Here is a 21,291-nt window from a genome sequence, read left to right on the forward strand (position 1 = left end):
GTTGAACAATGCGTATAGGTAGGATAAGTGTAGTAATTTATAAACAAAAAACTTAAGACTGACAATTTAGCCTTCTATTTAATTCCTTTTAAATTTGAAGTAATTAAAATAGTTTTAGTATATATTATTAGTATAAATGTGTTTAGAGCTGATATCAAAAGAAAGGATAAAATAAATTGTAATAGTTCAAATTATTTTACATGAGATACTCAGTTAAGTAAAAAGTTCGTTCAAGGCCTTTTACAAATGATAGCTAGACAGTAGTTACTCTGTTTGAACATAAGAATATAATAACTCAGTTAAAGTACGTACTGTCTGTTAAGCTAACTCAGTAGGCTGATTCATATTTATACAGTCATGAAAATGATAAGGAATTAATTACTTAAATATCAAGATAGCTAGCAATTTTTCATATCTAGCATTGATTATATATATATATATTTTTTTTCTTTTTTTTTTCAAGACAGGATCTCATTCTGTCACCCAGGCTGGAGTGCAGTGGTGCAATCTCAGCCTACTGCAACCTCTGCCCCTTGGGCTCAAGTTATCCTTCCACCTCAGCCTCCTGAGTAGCTGGGACCACAGGCATGCACCACCCCACCCCGGCTTTTTTTTTTTTTTTTTGTATTTTTAGTAGAGACAGTTTCTCACCATGGTGCCCAGGCTGATCTCGAACTCCTGAACTCAAAATCTGCCCAATTCAGCCTCCAAAGTGCCGGGATTACAGGTGTGCACCATGGCACCTAGCCCAAAATTCGTATTTTAATAAAAGGGATGCATATCTCATGTTTACTAAAGGATTATTCAAGTTAAAATTAATAGTCACTATAGTGAAGACCAATTTAACTTATATTCTATAAGTGAGACACTGAGACGATTCTTTGTATTTTGGTTATAGTTCATGTTTCCGTCAGCATTTTGTAGAGAGTTCTATGAAGCTGAACTCATCCTTGAAATTTAGAGTTGCCATAATTCTTTTTAATGTGGAATATAACAATCTCAGTCTTTCTGGGATCTGTAATTTCAAAACAACAACATTTTCTTTTGATTGATCATAGCTATTATTGGAACAGCTGGTAACATGTGACATAGTACTGTAATTTAGACTGAAAAAATTGATTTGTGAATTATATCCACTCAGCTTACATTTCTCTGTTTCTGGTCTCCAGAGCGTCTTTTGTACTTCTTTTTCTGCAGAAGCGGCTTCTTAACATAATGTTCTTACATTTTCCCAGGGGAAGAGGAAAACTCCATGGTCAATTTTCTTAGCTGTCTGAAGCATAAAAAAAGAAACTCTTTACACAAAAATAGAGGGAAAATCAAAGTAAGATTCAGAATTTCCCAACATAGGAAATCAAAGATTTATTCCATTTAACTAACAAATGCACTTTACACATTGTGTGTGTGTGTGTGTGTGTGTGTGTGTGTGTGTGTGTGTGTACTTCAGCATTTCTGTTCATCCTGCAGTTAATGTCAAGGAGATGAGAATTTATGAATATGATGATTCAGATGATTTCAGATTTGAGACTAATTCCCACATAAATCATTCTCCCCTCTTTTCTTTTGTAGGTAAAAGTAAGCCATAGAATAGTTCTTAGGATCATTAGATAACAAGTTAGGTAGGGAACTATTATGTATTTAATGATTTCCCTGTTAAAATTCACTTTTCAGCTATTTACATAAGTATTCAAATAATAAATCAACTATCCATTTAGAATGATCAGGAAGATCAGTTTAGAGATTTTTTATTGTAAATTGACAAATTGTCATTATAATTACAATATTTATGAGGTACAAAGTGATGTTATAGGTACACAAAGTAAAATTATTAAATTAAGCTAATTGACATTCTTCACCTCACATACTTACACTTTTTTGTGATGAGCACATTTGATATTTGGTGTCTTAGCAATTTTGAAATGTATAATACACTGTTATTAACTGTAGTCATTATGCTGTGCACTATATCCCAAAAACCTTTTTCTTCTTGTCTAATTGAAAGTACACTTTGATCAACATCTCCCTATTTCCCCCATCCCCTAACCTTTGGTCACCACCAACCATTCATCTCTCTTCTATAAGTTAGATTCTTTTCAATTTCACATGTAAGTGAGAACATGCAGTGTTTGTCTTTCTGTGCCTGCCTTATTTCACTTAGCATAACATCCTCAAGATTCTTCCATGTTGTCAAAAATGACAGAATATCTTTCTTTAAAGGCTAAATAATATTCCATTGTTTATGTATACCACATTTTCTTTAACCATTCATCTGTTGATGGACATTTAGGTTGATTCCATAACTTGGCTGTTGTGAATAGTGCTGCAGTAAACACAACAGTGCAGATATCTCTTTGACATACTGATTTCATATCCTTTAGATATATACCCAGAAGTGGGATTGCTGGATCTTATCATAATTCTACTTTTAGTTTTTGGAAGAAGCTCTATATAGTTTTCCATATGGATGTACTAACTTACATTCCCACCAATAGTATGCAAAGCTTTCTTTTTTCCTTGCAAAAACTGGCTATCTTTTGTCATTTTGATAATGTAGTGGTATGAGGTGGTATCTCATTGTGATTCTGATTTACATTTCCCTAATGCTTAGTGATATTGAACAATTTTTCATATACCTATTGGCCATTTGTATGTTGTCTTTTGAGAAATGTCTATTCAGGTTCTTTGCCCATTTTAAAATCAGATTGTTTTCTTGCTTTTGAGTTTTTTTTTGAGTTCCTTATATATTTTGGGTACATACCTTATCAAATGTATGGCTCACAGATATTTTCTCCAAATCTGTAGGTTGTCTCTTCACTTTGTTGTTTTCTTTGCTGTGCAGAGGTTTTTAGTTTGATGTAAATCCATTTGTCTATTTTTGCTTTTGTTGCCTGAACTTTTGGGGTAAAATTCAAAAAATCATTGCCCAGACCAATGTTGTGTAGTTTTTGATCTATTTTTTTCCAGTAGTTTTACAGTTTCAGGTCTTATATTTAAGTCTTTGTCTTAGTTTGTTTGTACTGCTATAACAAAATACCACAGACTGGGCAATTTGTAATGAACAGAAATTTATTTCTCAGAGTTCTGGAGGCTGAGAAGTCCAGAGCAAGGGGCTGGTATGTTAATCAAGGGGCTAGTATATGATTAGGGCCTTTGTGCTGGGCCAGGCTGTGGTGGAAGGTAGAAGGGAGGAGAGAGAGGGAGAGAACCTCTGTCAAAAATCAGTTGACCATAAATATGTGGGTTCATTTCTGAGCTGTGTATTCTCTTCCATTGGTCAGTCTGTCTATTTTTATGGCAGTACCATGCTGTTTTAATTACTATAACTTTGCAATACAGTTTGAAATTAGGTAGTGTGATACCTCCCGCTTTATTCTTTTTGCTCAAAATTGCCTTGGCTATTCAGGGTTTTTTGTAGTCCCATAGGAATTTTAGAAATTTTTTTTCTATTTCTGTGAAAAATGTCATTGTAATTTCGATAGGGATTGTATTGAATCTGTAATCACTGGGTAGTATGGACTTCTAAACAATATTGATTCTTCTAATCCATGAACAAGGAATATCATTCCATTTACTTGTGTCTTCTGTTTCTTTCATCAGTGTTTTAGAATTTTTAGTGTATAGGTCTTTCACTTTCTAAATTTATTTCTAAGCATTTTTTTCATTTTTTAACTATTATAAATGGGATTGTTGATTTCATTTTTGGATAGTTTGTTGTTAGGATATAGAAATGCTACTGATTTTTGTCTGTTGATTTTATATTCTATGACTTTGCTGTATTTGTTTATTAGTTCTAACAGGTTTTGTTTTGTTTTTTTTTCTTTGGTAGAATCTTTACAGCTCTCTCTCTATAAGATCAGCAAATATGGACAATTTCACTGCTTCCTTTCCTATTTCGATGCCTTTTCTTTCTTTCTCTTGCCTACTTGCTCCAGTAAGGACTTCCAGTACTATGTTGAAGAGAAGTGGTGAGAGTAGTAGTCTTTGCTTTGTTCCTGATCTTAGAAGAGAAGCTTTCAACTTTTTATTGTTGAATATAATGTTATCTGTTGGCTTGTCATATGTGGTCTTTAGTATGTCGAGGTACATTTCTTTCATACCTAGTTTTTCGATAATTTTTTATCATGAAAGAATTTTGTCAAATTATTTTGCCATAGCTATAAGATGATCATATGAGTCTTGTTCCTCATTTTGTTAATGTGGTTTATCACATTTATAGACTTGTATATGTTTAACTGTCCTTTCATTCCTGGGATAAATCCTACTGATTGTGATGTATGATCCTTTTAATGTGCTATTGAATTTGATTTGCTAGTATTTCGTTGAGGATCTTTGCATTTATGTTCATCAAGGATATTGGTCCATAGTTATCTTGTAATATTCTATCTGGTGTTGGTATCAGGGTAATGCTGGCTTTGTTAAAAGAGTTTGGAAGTATTTTCTCCTCTTGGATTTTTGGGAAGAGTTTGGTAGTATTATTAGTTCTTTAAATGTTTGGTAAAAATCAGCTTGAGGCCATCAGGTTCTGGGATTTTCTTTGATGAGAGACTTTTTATTACAGATTCAATCTCCTTACTTGTGACTGGTTGGTTCTAATTTTCTATTTCATTATGATTCAGTTCTGATAGGTTGTATATGTCCAGGAATTTACCTGTTTCTTTTAGGTTATCTAATTTATTGGCATATAGTTGTTCATAATAATCTCTTATGATCCTTTGTATTTCTAACATATCCGTTGTAATATCTCTTCTTTCATTTCTGATTTCATTTATCTGGATCTTTTTTTCTCAGTCTAGGTAAGGGTTTGCCAATTTTGTTTATCTTTTCAAAAAATCAATTCTTAGTTTCATTGATTTCTGTTTTATTTTCTAGTCACTGATTTTAAAATTTCTGCTCTGATCTTTATTGTTTCCTTCTTTCTGCTAACTTTGGGCTTTTTCTGTTTCCTTAAGATGTAATATTAGGCTGTTTGAGATCTTCTTTTTTGCTATAGGTGTTTATTGGTATAAATTTCCCTCTTAGAACTGCTTTTGCTGCATCTCATCAGTTTTGGTATGTTGCTTTTTGTTTGTCTCAAGGTAATTTTTTGATTGCCGTTTTTGTTTAGAATTATTTGCAGGCTCATTTCGCTGTATGGTCTGTGAACAGCTGTAGATTTTCTTTTACCTTTATATGTATTTTAAACAAAATTTGGGGGATGAAGTCTGTATTGTTTACAGGTTTATTGAGGAATAATTGATTTATAATAAACTGCACACATTTCAAGTTTCAAGTTAATCAGTTTTTACATATGAAATCACTGTTCCCAGGATAAGATGATAAACATGTCCATCACCCCAAAATTTTCCTTCTATCTTTTTCTAATTCTTCCCTCTTTTCCTTCTTCCCTTTTTCCATATCCTCACTCCCTTCTCTGGCAATCATCTGCTGGATAGTATTCATTTTCTATAAATTTATATCAGTAGTAACATACAATATGTGTTTTATTGAGGGAGTGTGTCTGGCTTCTTTCAACGTTGAATTCAGCCACGTTGTCACATTTATCAACAGTCCTCTTTTCTTTGCTGAGTATTATTTTGTTGTGTGACTCACCATTTACTAGTTGATGGACATTTGAGGTATTTCTAATTTTTGGCTATTATGAATAAATTGCTTTGAAACTTGGGTACAAGCCTCTTTGTGGACATACACTTTCATTTATTTAGGGAAAGGGCTGGCAAATAACCAGATAGCAAATATTTTAGGCTGCATAGGCTTGCATTCTTCCTTCTTGCACGGTGGTCTGAAAGCTACAGGTAGGAAACCAGGGTAGTCATGGGCTACACTTCATTTGCCTCCTCTCTTTCAGGTACCACTGGCTTGCTCTGCCTGTTGTTCAGTTTCTGAAAACCATCATTTTGTTCGTTGTGTTTGTGGTCTTATAACTCTGTCTTGGTTGAGTCTATACATTTTAATGTAGTTATGTTTCTTTTTTAAAAGTTTAGTGCGTTTGTATTTAAAATCATTATGCTAAGATTATGTGAGATTTTTGTTTTTATATTATATTTATGCAGTTCTATGCTAAGAAGGGGATGAATGACTTCAGGGTTTTCTAGAAGCTTATCTCTTGAAATATTCATCTATCGCTATTAAAATATGTTAATATATCAATTAATATTATACCCCTTGTTTAGGAGTCAATCTGTCTCTCTTACTGATTACTTATGTTGGTTTTTTCTTTGTGTTTTTTGTATTATATAGTACAACCTTTTATAAAATACAATACCCATATAGGAAGTTCATAAAACATAAATATACAGCTTAATGAAATTTTGTGTAACTAACACCCATTTAATCACTACTTAGGGCAAGAAAAATAATATTGCCAGCACCCTAGAGGCCCTAACATGCTGTTTTTCAATCACAGCTTTCTCCCACCCAAAGATAGTCAGTATCCCAACCTCTGTGGTTTTTACTTCTTTGCTCTTCTTTACACTTTTACTGCTTAGGTAGTCATCTGTAAAATTAGTGTTTGCTGTTGCCTGGTTTTGATCCTTATATAAATAAAACTGTATTAGTTCATTCTTGCATTTAACTGTATTAGTTTGTTCTTGCATTGCTATAAAGAACTAGCTAAGACTGGATAATTTATAAAGAAAAGAGGTATAATTGACTCATAGTTGTGCAGACTGTACAGGAAGCATGCCTAGGGAGGCCTCAGAAAACTGACAATCATGATGCAAGGCAAACAAGAAGGAGGCACATCTTACATGGCCGGAGCAGGAGGAAGAGACAGCAAAGGGGGAGGTGCTACACAGTTTTAAACAACCATGTCTCGTGAGAACTCATTCAATATCATGAGAACAGCAAGGGGGAAATCCACTCCCATGAGCTGGTCACTTCCCACCAGGCCCCTCCTCCAACACTGGGGATTACAATTTGACATGGGATTTGGGCGGGGACTCCAAACCACACTTTGTTCTTTTATTTTTAGCTTCTTTTGTTCAGTATTAGGATTTTGAAATTCATTCAGGATGTTGTGTGGAATTCCTTCCTTTTCATTGGTGTATAATACTATATATAGGCACTTGTTGGATAGCAGTTTGAGGTGCTTACCAGTAATAGCCAAACATACTGCACATGTGCTTTAGGACACATGTATTCACACAAAATTGGAATTGCCAGATCCTAGGGTAGTCGTATGTTCAACCTAGGAGATAATGTGTGTTATAAATTTCATCTACTCATTGGCTTCTTTCAGTCTGTAAATGATCTCATTTTAACTTTTTAAAATGTTATTTATTTATTTTTGAGATGGGATGTCTCACTCTGTCACCCAGGCTGCTGGACTGCAGCGGTGTGATCACAGCTTATTGCAGTCTTGAATTCCTGGGATCAAGCAATCCTCTCACCTCAGCCTCCCAGGTAGCTGGGACTACAGGTGCGTGCCACCATACCTGACTAACTTAAAAAAAAAAAATTAGACATAAGGTCTTGCTGCATTGCCCAGGACAGTCTTAAGCTCCTGGCCTCAAGTCTCCTCAAGCGCTAGGATTATAGGTGTGAGCCACTACACTCGACCAATTTTTTTTTTTATTTTAAAATAATTTTAGACTTACAGAAAAGTTGCAAAAATATTTCAGAGTATTCCTGTGTATCTTTCATATTGCTTCCCCCATTTTTAATATCTTACATAACCATAGGACATTTATTAAGATCTCAAAATAAACATTGGTACAATGCTATCAACTTTCATACATTTATTGTTCTACTTTTGCCAGTTTCCCCAATAATATACCTTTTCTCATCTAGGATCCACTCCAAGATCCTATATTACATTTAGTTGTCATGGCTCTTTCATCCAATCTGTGATAATACTTTCTTCTTGTTTTTCATGACCTTGATACTTTTAAAAGAATACTGGTCAGTTATTTTGTGGACTGTCACTTAGTTGGAGGAATTTTACTGTAAACAAGAACTGTCTCTTCTTTCTCATATATTTATTTATATTGGTATAGACTTTTTTTTTTTTTTTTTTTTTTTTAAACAGAGTCTTGCTTTGTTGTCCCAGGCTGGAGTGCAGTGGCGGGATCTCGGCTCACTGCAACCTCTTCCTCCCGGGTTCAAGTGATTCTCTTGCCTCAGCCTCCTGAGTAACTGGGATTACAGGCACCCACTACCATGGCTGGCTATTTTTTGTATTTTTAGTAGAGACGGGGTTTTGCTGTGTTGGTCAGGCTGGTCTTGAACTGCTGACCTTAGGTGATCTGCCCGCCTCCCAAAGTGCTGGGATTATAGGCGTGAGCCACCATGCCTGGCCTGCTGTAGACTTTTAAAAAAAATTCGTTTATTTATTTTTTATAGAGACAAGTTCTCACTATGTTGACCAGGCTGGTCTTGAACTCCTGGCCTCAAGCAGTCCTCCTGCCTTGGCCTCCCCAAGTGCTGGGATTATAGGTGTGAGCCACCACACCTGACCTATTGGTATGGACTTAAGAATAGAGTTGATCCTTGAACAATGCAAGGGCACCCTTGCAGTAGAAAATCAGCGTATAATTTTTGACTCCCCCCAAACCTAGCTACTAATAGCTTACTGTTGACTGGAAGCCTTACCAATAACATACACAGTCAATTAACATGTATTTTGTAGTTAGATGTGTTATATACTATATTCTTATAATAAAGTAAGCTAGAGAAAAGAAATATTAAGAAAATAATAAGGAAGAGAAAATAAATATGCTATTCATTAGACATGAGTGGATCATCCTAAAAGTCTTCATCCTTGTCATCTTTATATTGTGAAGGCTGAGGAAGAGGAGGAGGAGGGGTTCTTGCTGTCTCAGTGAGGACGGGGTAGAAGAAATCTGTGTATAAGCAGACCTACGTGGTTCAAACCCATGTTATTCAAGGGTCAGAGCTGTATTTTATTTTATGGGTTATAATCCAATACTATAAATGTATTTCAGTGTTTTGATTTTGATTTGACCACTGGGAACTCTATCAAGTTGGCTTCTGTGTCTTTTTGACATGCTTTCCATCATTTTTCAGTACTTCCTTAGTTTCTATACCATAAGATGTTCCAGAATCTTCTGTTTTCTTTCCTCCACCTAGGAATTAGCTGTTTCTCTAAGGAACCCTGGTTTTTTTTAATTGGTGAATGATAGTTAGAAATAAAAATCTAATCCTAGGTGTGGTCATTGCTTCTGGGTGTCATTTTAAGCCCTCTCTGCTGACAGAGCTAGGAATGTATCACATACTAACAAGCACCAACATGTATATTTATATTTATTTCTTCTTCCATCTGTCAGTATATTAAAAGGCTTGAGGACTTACTGATGATCCTTATCCAACATCAAAATGTTCATTCTGTCCTTTCTTCTTTTCTTATTTGTAACTCTTTGTACAGTGAGAAACCTGCATCTCATTATCCATGATATATTTGTTTGTTAAATCCTAGTATATATTTTCGTGATTAGTAACCAGTACCCATATGAGAAACAAGTTTACTGACTCAAGTACGGTGTTTGTCTACAGTTGTTTTTGTCTGTAGCCTTGCAGAATATAGTCAAAATACTGTTTTCTGAAGTTACTTACATTAGCTCCTTTCATCCCCATCACCCTTAATGTGTATTATTCATTTGTAAATATAATTATTTTCATTCCTTTTTAGGTTCTCTCAACATAGTGATTGATTTTAATTGATCGTTTGGTATATGAAACATTGTAATGGTTCTAAGTCCTAACTATATAAAAAGATACTCTTACAGATATGTCACTCTTCACCCATCCTGCTGCCCTATTTGTATTCTCCCATGATTTCTACCTGTTTGCACCTATCCCTCATGGGAAACCAGTCTTTTTAGTTTCTGTTTTAGCCTTCCTGTAATTCTTTTGCACAAAGGAACAGATACATGAATGTTTTATACTTTTTCTTTACCAAAGGATAGCGTACTATATATCCTCTCTTGCGCCTTCTTTTTTTTTCACTTAACACAGTAAATATATCCTGGAAATCATATCCTATTGGTAAGTAGAGATTGTCCTCATTTTTTACAGCTGCATATTATTCCATTATGTGGATTTAACCGTAACTTATTTAACCACTCTGCCATGTCTGAGCATTTGGGTTGTCCTTAACATTTTGCAACTGCAAACGGTGCTACAATAAATAGCCTTGTGCATATGTATTTTTTAGTGTTGGGGGGTACATCTTCAAGGACATTGTCAGAAGGAAGATTACTAGGTCAAAAGCTAAGTGCACGTGTAGTTTTGCCAAATTTCCCTCCAGACGGGTTATACTAGTTTGCATTTCTAATAGCAGTATATGAGAGTGTCTGTTTTCCACAGCCTAACCCCAGAATGTGTTGTCCACACATTTTAATTTTGCCGGTCTGGTAAGTGGGAATGGTATCTCAGTGTTGTTTTAATTTGCATTTTTCTAGTTACAAGTGAGTTTGAATATTTTTACATATGCCTAATGTCCATGTTTTATATAATATTTGAATTATGTTTTAATGTGTTTTCCCATTTCTTCTCAATGTTTAAGAGTTCTTTATATATTAAAGTTAGTAGTCCCTTTTCTGTGGTATATGTTACAGATATTTTCTCCCAGTTTGTCAGTTATCTTTTGACTTTGTTTTTGGTGTTTTTTTGCCATGCCATTTAAAAAAATTTATATAGTATGATTTGCCAACATTTTCTCTTATTTCCTTGTTATATTAAGGTTGAAGAGGAATTCACTCAGGTTTTCTTTTAATATTTGTAAGGTTTCTCCTTTTTTTGTACTTAGATGCCCAATCCATTTGGAGTTTATTCTTGTGACTTGTGCGAAGTTCGGATCTTAGCCTATCTCTTGATAAATGTAAATTATTAATTTTAATGTAGTCAGATATACCAGTATTTCCTGTATGGCATATTTTCATCTGTGTGGATAGCCAGTTATCCCTGCACTATTTATTAGAAAGATTATCCTTTCACTTCTGCTCTGCAATGCCACCTTTGTTATAAATTCAGTGCCTATGTGTAAGACCGTTTCTAGGTTCTCTATTCTATTCTACTGACGTACTTGTTTGTCCCTACATCAATCCCATTTTCGTTACTGCTAAAGTATGAAAAGTCTTGATATCTAGTAAGTAAGTCCTCCTACTTTGTTCTTCTTTAGGATAATTTTTAATATTTTTGTTCTTTTGCTTTTCCTCATGTGTGTTTGAATGAGCTTATGAAGTTTCTCATGCAAATTCTGTCAGGAGTTTTTAGATTGCATTTAATATATAGATCAGGTTGTGAACATTTTATGTGGTAACAGTGTTGTGATTTCCTATCTATGAACATGATTCTTTCATTTACTTAGGTTTTCTTAAATTTCTTGCAATAATGTTTGATACTTTTATTAATTAAGGTCTTTCACTTCTTTTGTTTTATTCCTAGATTAAAAATATTTTTGAATTGGATCATCCATAGTTTCATATTTTAACTGCATGTTAATACAACTGCTATCTTTCTCTAATGGATCTAGTATCCAGGAATCTTACTATAAAATCACTGATTAATCCTAATAATTTTTCTGCATTTGGGGGGAATACATATGTATATATATTATGTTTATGAATACTGTGAGCTTTTTTCCCTCTAAACCTTAGATCATGTTTTTCCTTGCCTAATACACTGGCTAGGGCCTCTAGTACATTGTTAAACAAAATGGTGATAGAAGGTGTTTTGCATTCTTCTCCATCAAAATTTAAAATTTCCCCATTAAGTGTGTTTCCTGTAGGGTTTGATTTATTTATTTACTTAGATCATTTAGATAAAATTGAAAAAGTAGCTTCTCTTCCTTATTTAAGAGTACTTATACAAGGGTGTTTAGTTTTTTTCAAATACCTTTTCTGCCATTATTAACAATATGGTCTTTCCCCCCATCCTGTTCCTCAGGTAATTACAATGGTGAGTTATTTAATATTAAATGATTTTTAGAATAAACCCAGTTTGATGGTTTTCTTTGCTTCTTTTTTCTTCCCTTTCCCCGTCTCTCTTTCCTCCTTTTCCCTCCTCTTCCTCCTTCTGTTCCCTTCTCCTCTCTGCATTTGGCCTGTAAGTTTCCTTTCTTATACTGTCAACATTGCATTTTTTAAAAAAAAATTATGACTTATTTTTATAGGTCTTTTTCCACATTTATGGAAAATTAAACAGAAAGTGCAGAGATTTCCTAGATACCCTTTCTCTTTTGGCATACAATTTCCCTTATCATATTGTACTAGTGTGGTACATTTGTTATAACTGATAAACAAATCGGTTGTATTATTGACTGAAGTCCATAGTTTCCATTGGGTTTAGCTGTGTTTTATAGTTCTATGGATTTGGACAGATTCATAATGTACAGATGATATCAACCATTACAGTATCATACAGACCAGTATTCTGCTCTGAAAATTTCCTGTGCAACACCTATTTATTCCTGTTTTCCTCCCCCTGATCTCCTGGCAATCACTGATCTTGCCGCTGTAGTTTTGCCTCTTCCGAATGTCATATAGCTAGAATCATATAGTATGTAGTGATTTTAGATTGGTTTCGTTCACTTAGCGATATTCATTTAGATTTCTTCCATGTCTTTCTGTAGCTTCATAGTTCATTTCTTTCTTTAAATAGACTTTATCTTTTAGAGCAGTTTTAGGTTCATAGCAAAAATTGAGCAGAAAGTACAGAGAGTTCTCATATACCACCTGCCCCGCACATGTGTGGCCCTCCCACACTATCAGTACTCTGCATCAGAGTGCTAATTTATTAGAATTGATGAACCTATGTTGCCATGTAATTATCACTAAAGTCTATATAGTTTGCATTGAGGTTTACTCTTGGTGGTGTTTTGACAAATGTATAATGACATATATCTAGCATTATAGTATCATACAGAATGGCTTCACTGCCTTAAAAAAATCCTTTTGCCTTTCTCAGAATATCATATAGTTGGATCACATAATTTGTAGGCTTTTAAGATTGACTTCTTATACTTTTAATTTCCTCCATGTCTTTTCATGGCTTTGATAGCTCATTTATTTTTGACATTGAATAATATTCCATTGTATGTACCGTCATTTATTTTCACCTGTTTAAGGACATCTTGGTTGCTTCCAAGTTTTGGCAATAAAGAATAAAGCTGTGCTATAACCACCCATGTGCAGGTTTTTTGTACGGACATAAATTTTCAATTTATTTTGAGTAAATACCAAGGAATGTGATTACTGGGTCATGTGGTAAGGGTATATTCAGTTTTGTAAGAAACCACTAAACTATCTTCCAAAGGGGCGGTACTATTTTGCATTCCCACTAGCAATGCTTGTGAGTTCCTGTTGCTCCACATCCTTGCCGGCATTGGTGGTGTCAGTGTCCTGGATTTTGGCCATTCTCATAGGTGTATTATGATATCTTACTGTTACTTCAGTTTGTATTTCCCTAATGACATATGAGACTGAACATCTTTACATATAACCACTTGCTATCTGCATATCTTCTTTTGTGAGGTGTCTGTTCCAGTCTTTTGACCATTTTTAAATCAGATTATTTATTTATTTGTTTTTTCTTTTTCTACAGTTTTGTTTTTAGAGACGGGGTCTTGCTGTCACTCAAGCTGGAGTGCAGTGGTGCGTTCATGGCTCACTGTAACCTTTAACTCCTGAACTCATGAGATCGTCCTGCATCAGTTTCCTGAGTAGCTAGGACTACAGACACATGCTACTGTGCCCAGCTAATTTTTATACTTTTTGTAGAGATGGAGTCTTGCTGTGTTGTCCAGGCTGGTCTGGAACTCCTGGCCTCAAGTGATCCTCCCACCTTGTCCTCCCAAAGTGCTGGGATTACAGGCATGAGCCACCGTGCCAAGCGAACTTGTTTATTTTCTTACTGTTAAATTGTAATAGTTTGTTGTATATTTTGGACGGAACTTATTGTTCACATATGTCTTTTGAAGATATTTTTTTCCCAGTCTGTGGCTTGTTTTCTTATTCTCTCTTAATCCACATTGCATTTTGTGTCCGTGTCAGAGTTATGCTAACTTTATAAAATGAATTGGGAAATATTCTTTTCTATTTTCTGGAAAATTTGTATATAATTAGAATTAATTTTGGTAGAAGTTGCTGGTGACTTTGCTAGACCTTTTATTTTCTTTGTGGAGTAATTTAAAATTGTTTATGATGAGACAACTAAGATTTTCTATTTTTTTCTTGTGTCAGTTTTAGTGCATTATATTTTTCTAGGAGTTTATTCTGGCTTTTGAAACTTGATGGGATAAAAGTATTTATTATATCCTCTTATTATTAATTACTACATTTAGGCTGTTTTCTTTGTACTACTGATTATTTGTGTGTTTTCTTTGTCAACCTCATTCAGAATCAATTCAATTATTATCTTAGAAGGAACAGTTTTAGTGTTTTGATCCTCTCCAGTGTGTTTTCCATTTCATGAATTTCTGCGAATTGTTACCTCTTTGCTTCTATTTTGTTGGGTTTCATTTACTGTTATTTTTCTAATTTCTTGAGGTGGATACTTAACTCATCAATTTCTGTAAAGCATTTCTTCTTTTTCATATATATGTTTTGGATTATAAATTTCTTTATAAGTTGGTTTTACCTGCAACCTACAAGTTTTGATATATTGTTATTTTGCTATTCAGTTGAAGACATTTCATAATTTCAATTATGATTTTACCTCTGACCTATGGGTTATTTTAAAGTATACTTCTGTCTTTACAGACATGAGGATTTTTCTGGTTACTTTTATGTTATTGATTTCTAGCTGAATTATGTTCTGAGGCTATGATCTGCATTACTTTATTTGTTCAAAATTTGCTTTATATGGGAGGAAGGAGAGTATCAGGAAGAATAGCTAGTGGATGCTGGGTTTAATACCTGAGTGATGGGATGGTCTTTGCAGCAAAGCATCATGGCACATGTTTACTGATGTAACAAACTGGCACATCGTGCACACATACCCTGAACTTAAAATAAAAATTGGAAATTTTAAATAAAGGAAAAAAAATTAGCTTTGTGAAATACACTTTTAAAATTTACATCCCACTACAAGATTAGAAGAATAATGTAGACCTTATCAATAATATGCATTTTCTTAAGTTCAAGATGGCACTACTGATCCTATATTAAGTGTATTTGCTTTCTATTTGTTTGGTTGTTTGGTTTCTAATAGTAGATGTATTGGATGTAGTCTGGTCTTTGGATAACTTGCTAAACAGTGGAATTTAATGTAAGTCAGTATTCAAGGTGCTATAAGTTGTTTCAAGGTATTTTGTTGCAATTTAAAAATATATCTGATAATGGGTACTATAGTTATGGCTTGTACATAGAACAGTTAATTTTGAGTTATTTAGCTTAGTTTTAGAAAGAATCCCTTGCCCCCTTTAAACTTGTAATTTGAAATAATTACAGACTCAATTTACTTTTAAAGCAGGTTTTCTGTGTTTGATGTATCATCGGTATTGGGTGAATGAAGTTCTTTTAAATGTTTATTCTATTACCTGACAAGTTTTACTTTCTTTTATGAGAAACTTTTCTGGAAACAATTTTGGGGCTTTCTTTTCAGAATAGATATTGGTTAGTGTTTGTGTTTGGAAAATTGAAAGCAAAATAGATATTAGTCTTGTCTATTCTTAACTTCTAAAGCTGTAATAGATTGTTTTTATCCAACAGTGTCTCTTTATTGCTACTTTCCAAAAACATCCTCTTTGGTAGCCACAGTATAGAAACATTTAGTTGCCAAAAAATATCTCAGAGGTGTTAGCATTTGTATAAAGGTTATGGTAATGTTCGCCTAACTTAAGGGCTAAACAATTACCTGGTACCAAGTAAGTCAGGGCTTCTATTTTTAAATATACGTATAAATGTGTTTATTAGTGCTGAATTAATGCTTTACTCTGGGGATTTAAAATGTGTGATTGCTATATTGTACATAAGCACCCTGCATGATGAAATGGTACATATTACTTGACAATAATTACGTATACAATTTGCAAAAATACTTTTGAAAGGTAAAATATTTAAAGAAATCCATTTTAAAAGTGGGAATTTGTGTTCTCGAAGTATTATCTTATGCATAGCAGGCCTTTAAATTATGACACATGTTAAAATCCACTCAAACGAAGGTGGTAATATATGGTAAGGGATAATGAGTAAGAAAGAAGTATATGAATAAGAAAGACTAGTAATTTTTAAAAGTGAAATATACATACGTACATATATATGCCAACTGATATATTTAAGAAATTTCTTATTTAGGGAAAGGTAGTTATTAGACAAGTTGGAGGGAGGGACACACTAAATAGTATATTGGCAAACTTCCTGAAATGCATATGGATAGTAATTTAGAGGCATACTGATTTTTAAATGTCAGGCAACTTTTATTCTTTTCCTTTTCTAGCATCTATTTGTATGAACAATGACTATTCCTGCTGCTAAAGGAGGTTTTATCAAGCTTTCTGTGAACATTTGTTACATAGGAAATAAATTAAACTACTGCTATATATACCTAACATTCAATTTATGATACCAGCAATGATTTGGGAGAGATTTAAAGTTTTGTTGGTTAATTTCTTATTTGTCAAATGATGGGCTAAGAAATTCTCCATTTCTTAGATTAGGGGACATTTCCTATGTTTCCTATTTGAATCTACTAAACAAATGCCTTTAGTCGTGTTTGTAACCATCAACAGTATGTTTCAAATTACAGTGTCATCACTTACATTCCAAATGTAAGAAAGTTTTTGCTAAGTTGGCTTAATTCAGAATTGTGTTTAGCAGCTATTAATATTCTCTTAGTGACCCTTTAATACTTTATAGGCTCTTTTTTTTTTTTTTTTTTTTTTTTTTTTTTTTGTGATAAGAGTTTCACTCTTGTTGCCCAGGCTAGAGTGCAATGACATGATCTTGACTCACTTCAACCTCCGCCTCCTGAGTTCAAGCGATTCTCCTACTTCAGCCACCTGAGTAGCTGGGATTACAAGCATGCGCCACCACGCCCAGCTAATTTTTGGATTTTTAGTAGAGACGGGGTTTCTCCACGTTGGTCAGGCTGGTCTCAAACTCCTGACCTCTGGTGATCCGCCCTCCTCGGCTTCCCACAGTGCTAGGATTACAGGCATGAGCCACCACGCCCGGCCTATAGGCTCTTATAGAACATAGGGTACAGGGTATATTCCCAGGAGACTAAATATCTACCTTATTTCATAGAATCTAAGTTGCTATGAGACTGTGCTTTCATGGTCTTAGTAGACCATGTCAATGAGGGGTAATCACACAACTACCTCACAACAGTCACCTGGTTATTATTATGATACCACCTAGCATCACAGGCATTTCAATTTCAGAGAAGTTAAATTATAAATAAATGTATATCCTGGAATTGTTGAAGTAGGGTTTTGAAGTCACTAACAGAATTTAAAAGAGATGGTTATGATAATCTCGTGTTCTCATTTGCTGTGATTATATCAATATGGCATGCCAAGAAGTTTTTTTATTGTTTTGAGTTTCCAATTGTTGTTTAGTTTTTTGTTTTGACTCTAGATACTACACAGTGTTCCATTCTGAGATTCATGCAATAGAATTTATAGCCATCCTAGAAATCATTAGAAATCTATTACGTTAAAAGGCCATTAACTTTCAATGTCGAGACTTTGAGAAGTGACATTGCGTAGTTCTTCTGGGCAAGGAGTATAGGCAATTTGTTTTTTCTTCTTCATGTATAATCATGTTCAGACTGAAGTTGTATCCATTTATTCACAGTGTCCATTATGTAAAGATTTGTGATAAAAGAAAGATGAGATATATGTACATTTTGGTCAGTTAAATGCAAGAATATTTAATTATGTCCTTCCTATACCCCACACCACTACCAGTTCCCTACATACTCCATAAGCACAGTTATAATGATAGTATTTCTTCATTCTCAATGTTTCATTGCATTTAAGAGTGAGGACATATTAGAACTGTGGGAATAAGAAGGAAGGGATAATGCAGAGACCATAATCATTACCATTTTTTAATATTAGACCTTTGTTTGGTTTGATTTTTATTTTCATGTTTATTGTTTTATAAGAAATAAGTATATCTTTTAATATGACTCCATATTGCCTACAAAATAAAGTATATGCCATTTGAAATTCTTCATGGTTAATTCTAAACTTCTTTGAGTTCTCATCTCCAACTAAATTATTCCTTACTCCGTCCATACTTGTGCTGTCTTTGTCTCAAATCTTCTTTTGCGCAGGATGTTGTTTTTTTCCTTTTGTGTTACCCAATCTTTGAGGCTAATCCCAAATCCCATCTATTCAAACTTTTCCAGATCTCTTCATAGCAAATACCTTTATTCCACTACTTTCTAATGGTGAGTTTCTCTGTTATACCTCTTATTGGAGGGTACCTTTTGTTAAGGCTATGTATTTGTCAGGTTTTCCTGTTAGATTTTGGTACCGATGTATTTAAGTTTGTATTATCTCCTGTACATTGCATAGTGGTGGTACATCATCATACACGTCTTCATCCTTGTCGTCTTCACATTGAGCTGGCTGAGAAGGAGGAGGAAGAGGGGTTAGTCTTGCTGTCTCAGTGGTGGGAGAGGGAGAAGAGGTGGAAGAGGTGGAAGGGGAGGCAGGAGAGACAGGCACACTCAGTGTAACTTTTATTGAAAAACGATCCCTGTGTAAGTGGACTCATGCTGTTCAAACTTGTATTATTCAAGGACCCTCTGTAATTTTGTTAGAATTACTAATATGTTAGAGTGTTCTACATTTAAGTTTTCATTCTCAACATTTTACTTATTATTATTATTTGAGACGGGGTCTCATTATATTGACCAGACTAAAGGGGGTAGCTGTTCACAGGTGCAGTCATAGCACACTACAACCTTGGACTCCTGGAGTCAAGCAATCCTCCTGCTTCAGTCTGTCGAGTAACTGGGACTGGAGGCACACACAACCACACTCGGCTCCCATTATTTTCTGAAATATAAAATTATTTATTTGATGATTACTGTCTCATAGTGTGAAAGACAAGAATACTTTTCTCATGGCATCCATCTAATATATTTTATAATGTATCTATATTATATCTATTATTCAAATTTTGATAATTATACAACCTTACTCATAAGGAGTATTTTATAAATAATGCTTTTTTTTCTTTGTAGGTTACTTCCTCAGAATGTTGGCCTTCTGTATGTTGGAGGTTATGAAAGACCCTTTGCACAAATCAAGGTATGTTTGTTCATTTTCAGGGTACTTTTCCTGGATGTTCTCTTATCTAGAATCCATCAAAAACTTACTAATAATCATCAACATATAAAAATATGGTGTCCCAGCACTTCGGGAGGCCAAGACAGGTGGATCACTTGAGCCCAGGATGTTGAGACTATGTTGGGAACCATGTCTCTACAAAAAAAACAAATTTTTGTAATTAGCCAAGTTCAATGGCATGTGCCTATAGTCCCAGCTACTCTGGAGGCTGAGGTGGAAAGATCACTTGAGCCCAGGAGTTTGAGGCTGCAGTGAGCCATGATCACACCACTATACTCCAGCCCGGGCGACAGAGTGAGACCCTGTCTCAAAAAAAAAAAAAAAAAAAGTGAATGTGAAGTGATAATTTCATTAGCTTCTGCGTATTTCTGCTGAAGAAATCATTCAGCTTTTCAAAGGAATTGATTATTTTAATATTCTTGCCATAGTAAAGATGACTTTGACCAAAATAGTTCAGTGATTAATTTAGAAGAGTACATTTAGAGATTAATCTTTGAGATCATCCCTTTTGCCATTAAAAAAATGTTTACAGGTCAAGCACATGGCTCATGCCTACAGTCCCAGTGCTTTGTGAGGCCAAGGTGGGAGGGCCAGGGCTGGAAGATTGGTTGAGCCCAGGAGTTCGAGACCAGCCTGGGCAACATAGTGAAACCTCATCTCTACAAAATAATAAAAAAAAAATTAACTGGGCATGGCATGGCAGTTGTCCCAGCTTCTCAGGCGGCTGAGGCTAGAGGATTCCCTGAACCTGGGAGGTCAAGGTTGTAGTGAGACATGATCACACCACTGCACTCCAGCCTGGGCGACCGAGTGAGACTGCCTCGAAAACAAAAAGTTTTTAACAGCTTTATTGAGATCTAATTGACAAACAACTGTACAATTTGATAAATTATGACATGCTTGTAGTTGTGAAACCATAACTGCAATCAAGATAATTAACATATTAATCACTTCAAAAAGTTTCCCTGTGCCCCTTTGAAATTTCCCCCTCCCCCCCCCCTTTTTTTCTTGTGGTCTCCAGGCAACCACTAATCTGATTTTTGTTATTATAGATTAATTTGCATTTTCTAGAGCTTTATATAAGTGAAATCATATAGTGTATATTCACTTTCTTTTTTGCCTTCTTTCACTCAGCATAATTATTTTGAGATTCATCCACATCATTGCACTTATCACTAGTTTATTATTTTTTATTGCCAAGTATCAGGTTGGTGTAAAAGTAATTGTGTTTTTTTGCCATTAGTAGTATTCCATTCTATGGCTATAGCAAGTTTGATTGTCCTTTCACCTGCTGACGGGCATTTGGGTTGTTTCTGGTTTGGGGCTATTACAAATAAAGCTGCTGTGAGCATTTGTGTACAAGTTTTGCATAGACATAGGCTTTTCTTTCTCTTGGGTGAATATCTAGGAGGGGAATGGCTGGGTCATGTGGTAGTTGTATTACATTTCCATAATGACTGAGATTCTTTTCATGTACTTTTTTCTCATCTGAATCTAGTCAAATATATGTTCATATCTCCTCTAGTGAAGTATGTCTTCAAATCTTGTTATTTTAAAATTGGGTTTTTTGTTTTCTTACTGAGTTTTGAACATTTTTTGTATCTTCTGGATATAAGTCCTTTATCAGATTTGTGATTTGCAATTATTTTCTCCCAGCTGTAGATTGTCTTTTCGTCTCTTAACAGTGTCCTCAAAGAGCAGTTCTTAGTATTGATGAAGTTCAGTTTATTTTTCTTTCATGGCTCATGCTTTTGTTGTTGTATCTAAGCAATATTTTCCTAACCCAAAGTCACAAAGATTTTTCTCTATGTATTCTGATAGAAGTTTTATACTGTTAGGTTTTACATTTAGGTTTATTGTCCATTTGAGTTAATCTTTATAGAAGAGTCAAGTATGGATTGATGTTCTTTTTTTTTTTCTTTTAATCTTTTTTTTTCCAGAATGTTACTCTCAAACTTTTTTTTTCCAGACATGTTGATATATAGGTGTTCCAAAACCACTTTCTTTTTTTTTTTTTTTTTTTTTTT

The 21,291-nt window shown here is 34.4% G+C and overlaps 1 protein-coding gene across 3 annotated transcripts in view; it reads left to right on the forward strand.

Annotated features, from left to right (window-relative positions):
- The window catches only part of RNGTT (RNA guanylyltransferase and 5'-phosphatase), a 338,127-nt gene that overhangs the window by 253,345 nt on the left and 63,491 nt on the right, over positions 1-21,291 (forward strand). For all 3 annotated transcript variants that reach the window (XM_017876820.1, XM_017876821.1, XM_017876822.1), the window contains one exon: positions 19,159-19,225. In XM_017876820.1, coding sequence (XP_017732309.1) covers positions 19,159-19,225 — 67 coding nt within the window. The remainder of the gene's footprint in view (positions 1-19,158; positions 19,226-21,291) is intronic.

The sequence above is a fragment of the Rhinopithecus bieti genome, unplaced genomic scaffold (assembly GCF_001698545.2).
Source record: "Rhinopithecus bieti isolate Rb0 unplaced genomic scaffold, ASM169854v2 scaffold_10354, whole genome shotgun sequence".
Taxonomy (NCBI): domain Eukaryota; kingdom Metazoa; phylum Chordata; class Mammalia; order Primates; family Cercopithecidae; genus Rhinopithecus; species Rhinopithecus bieti.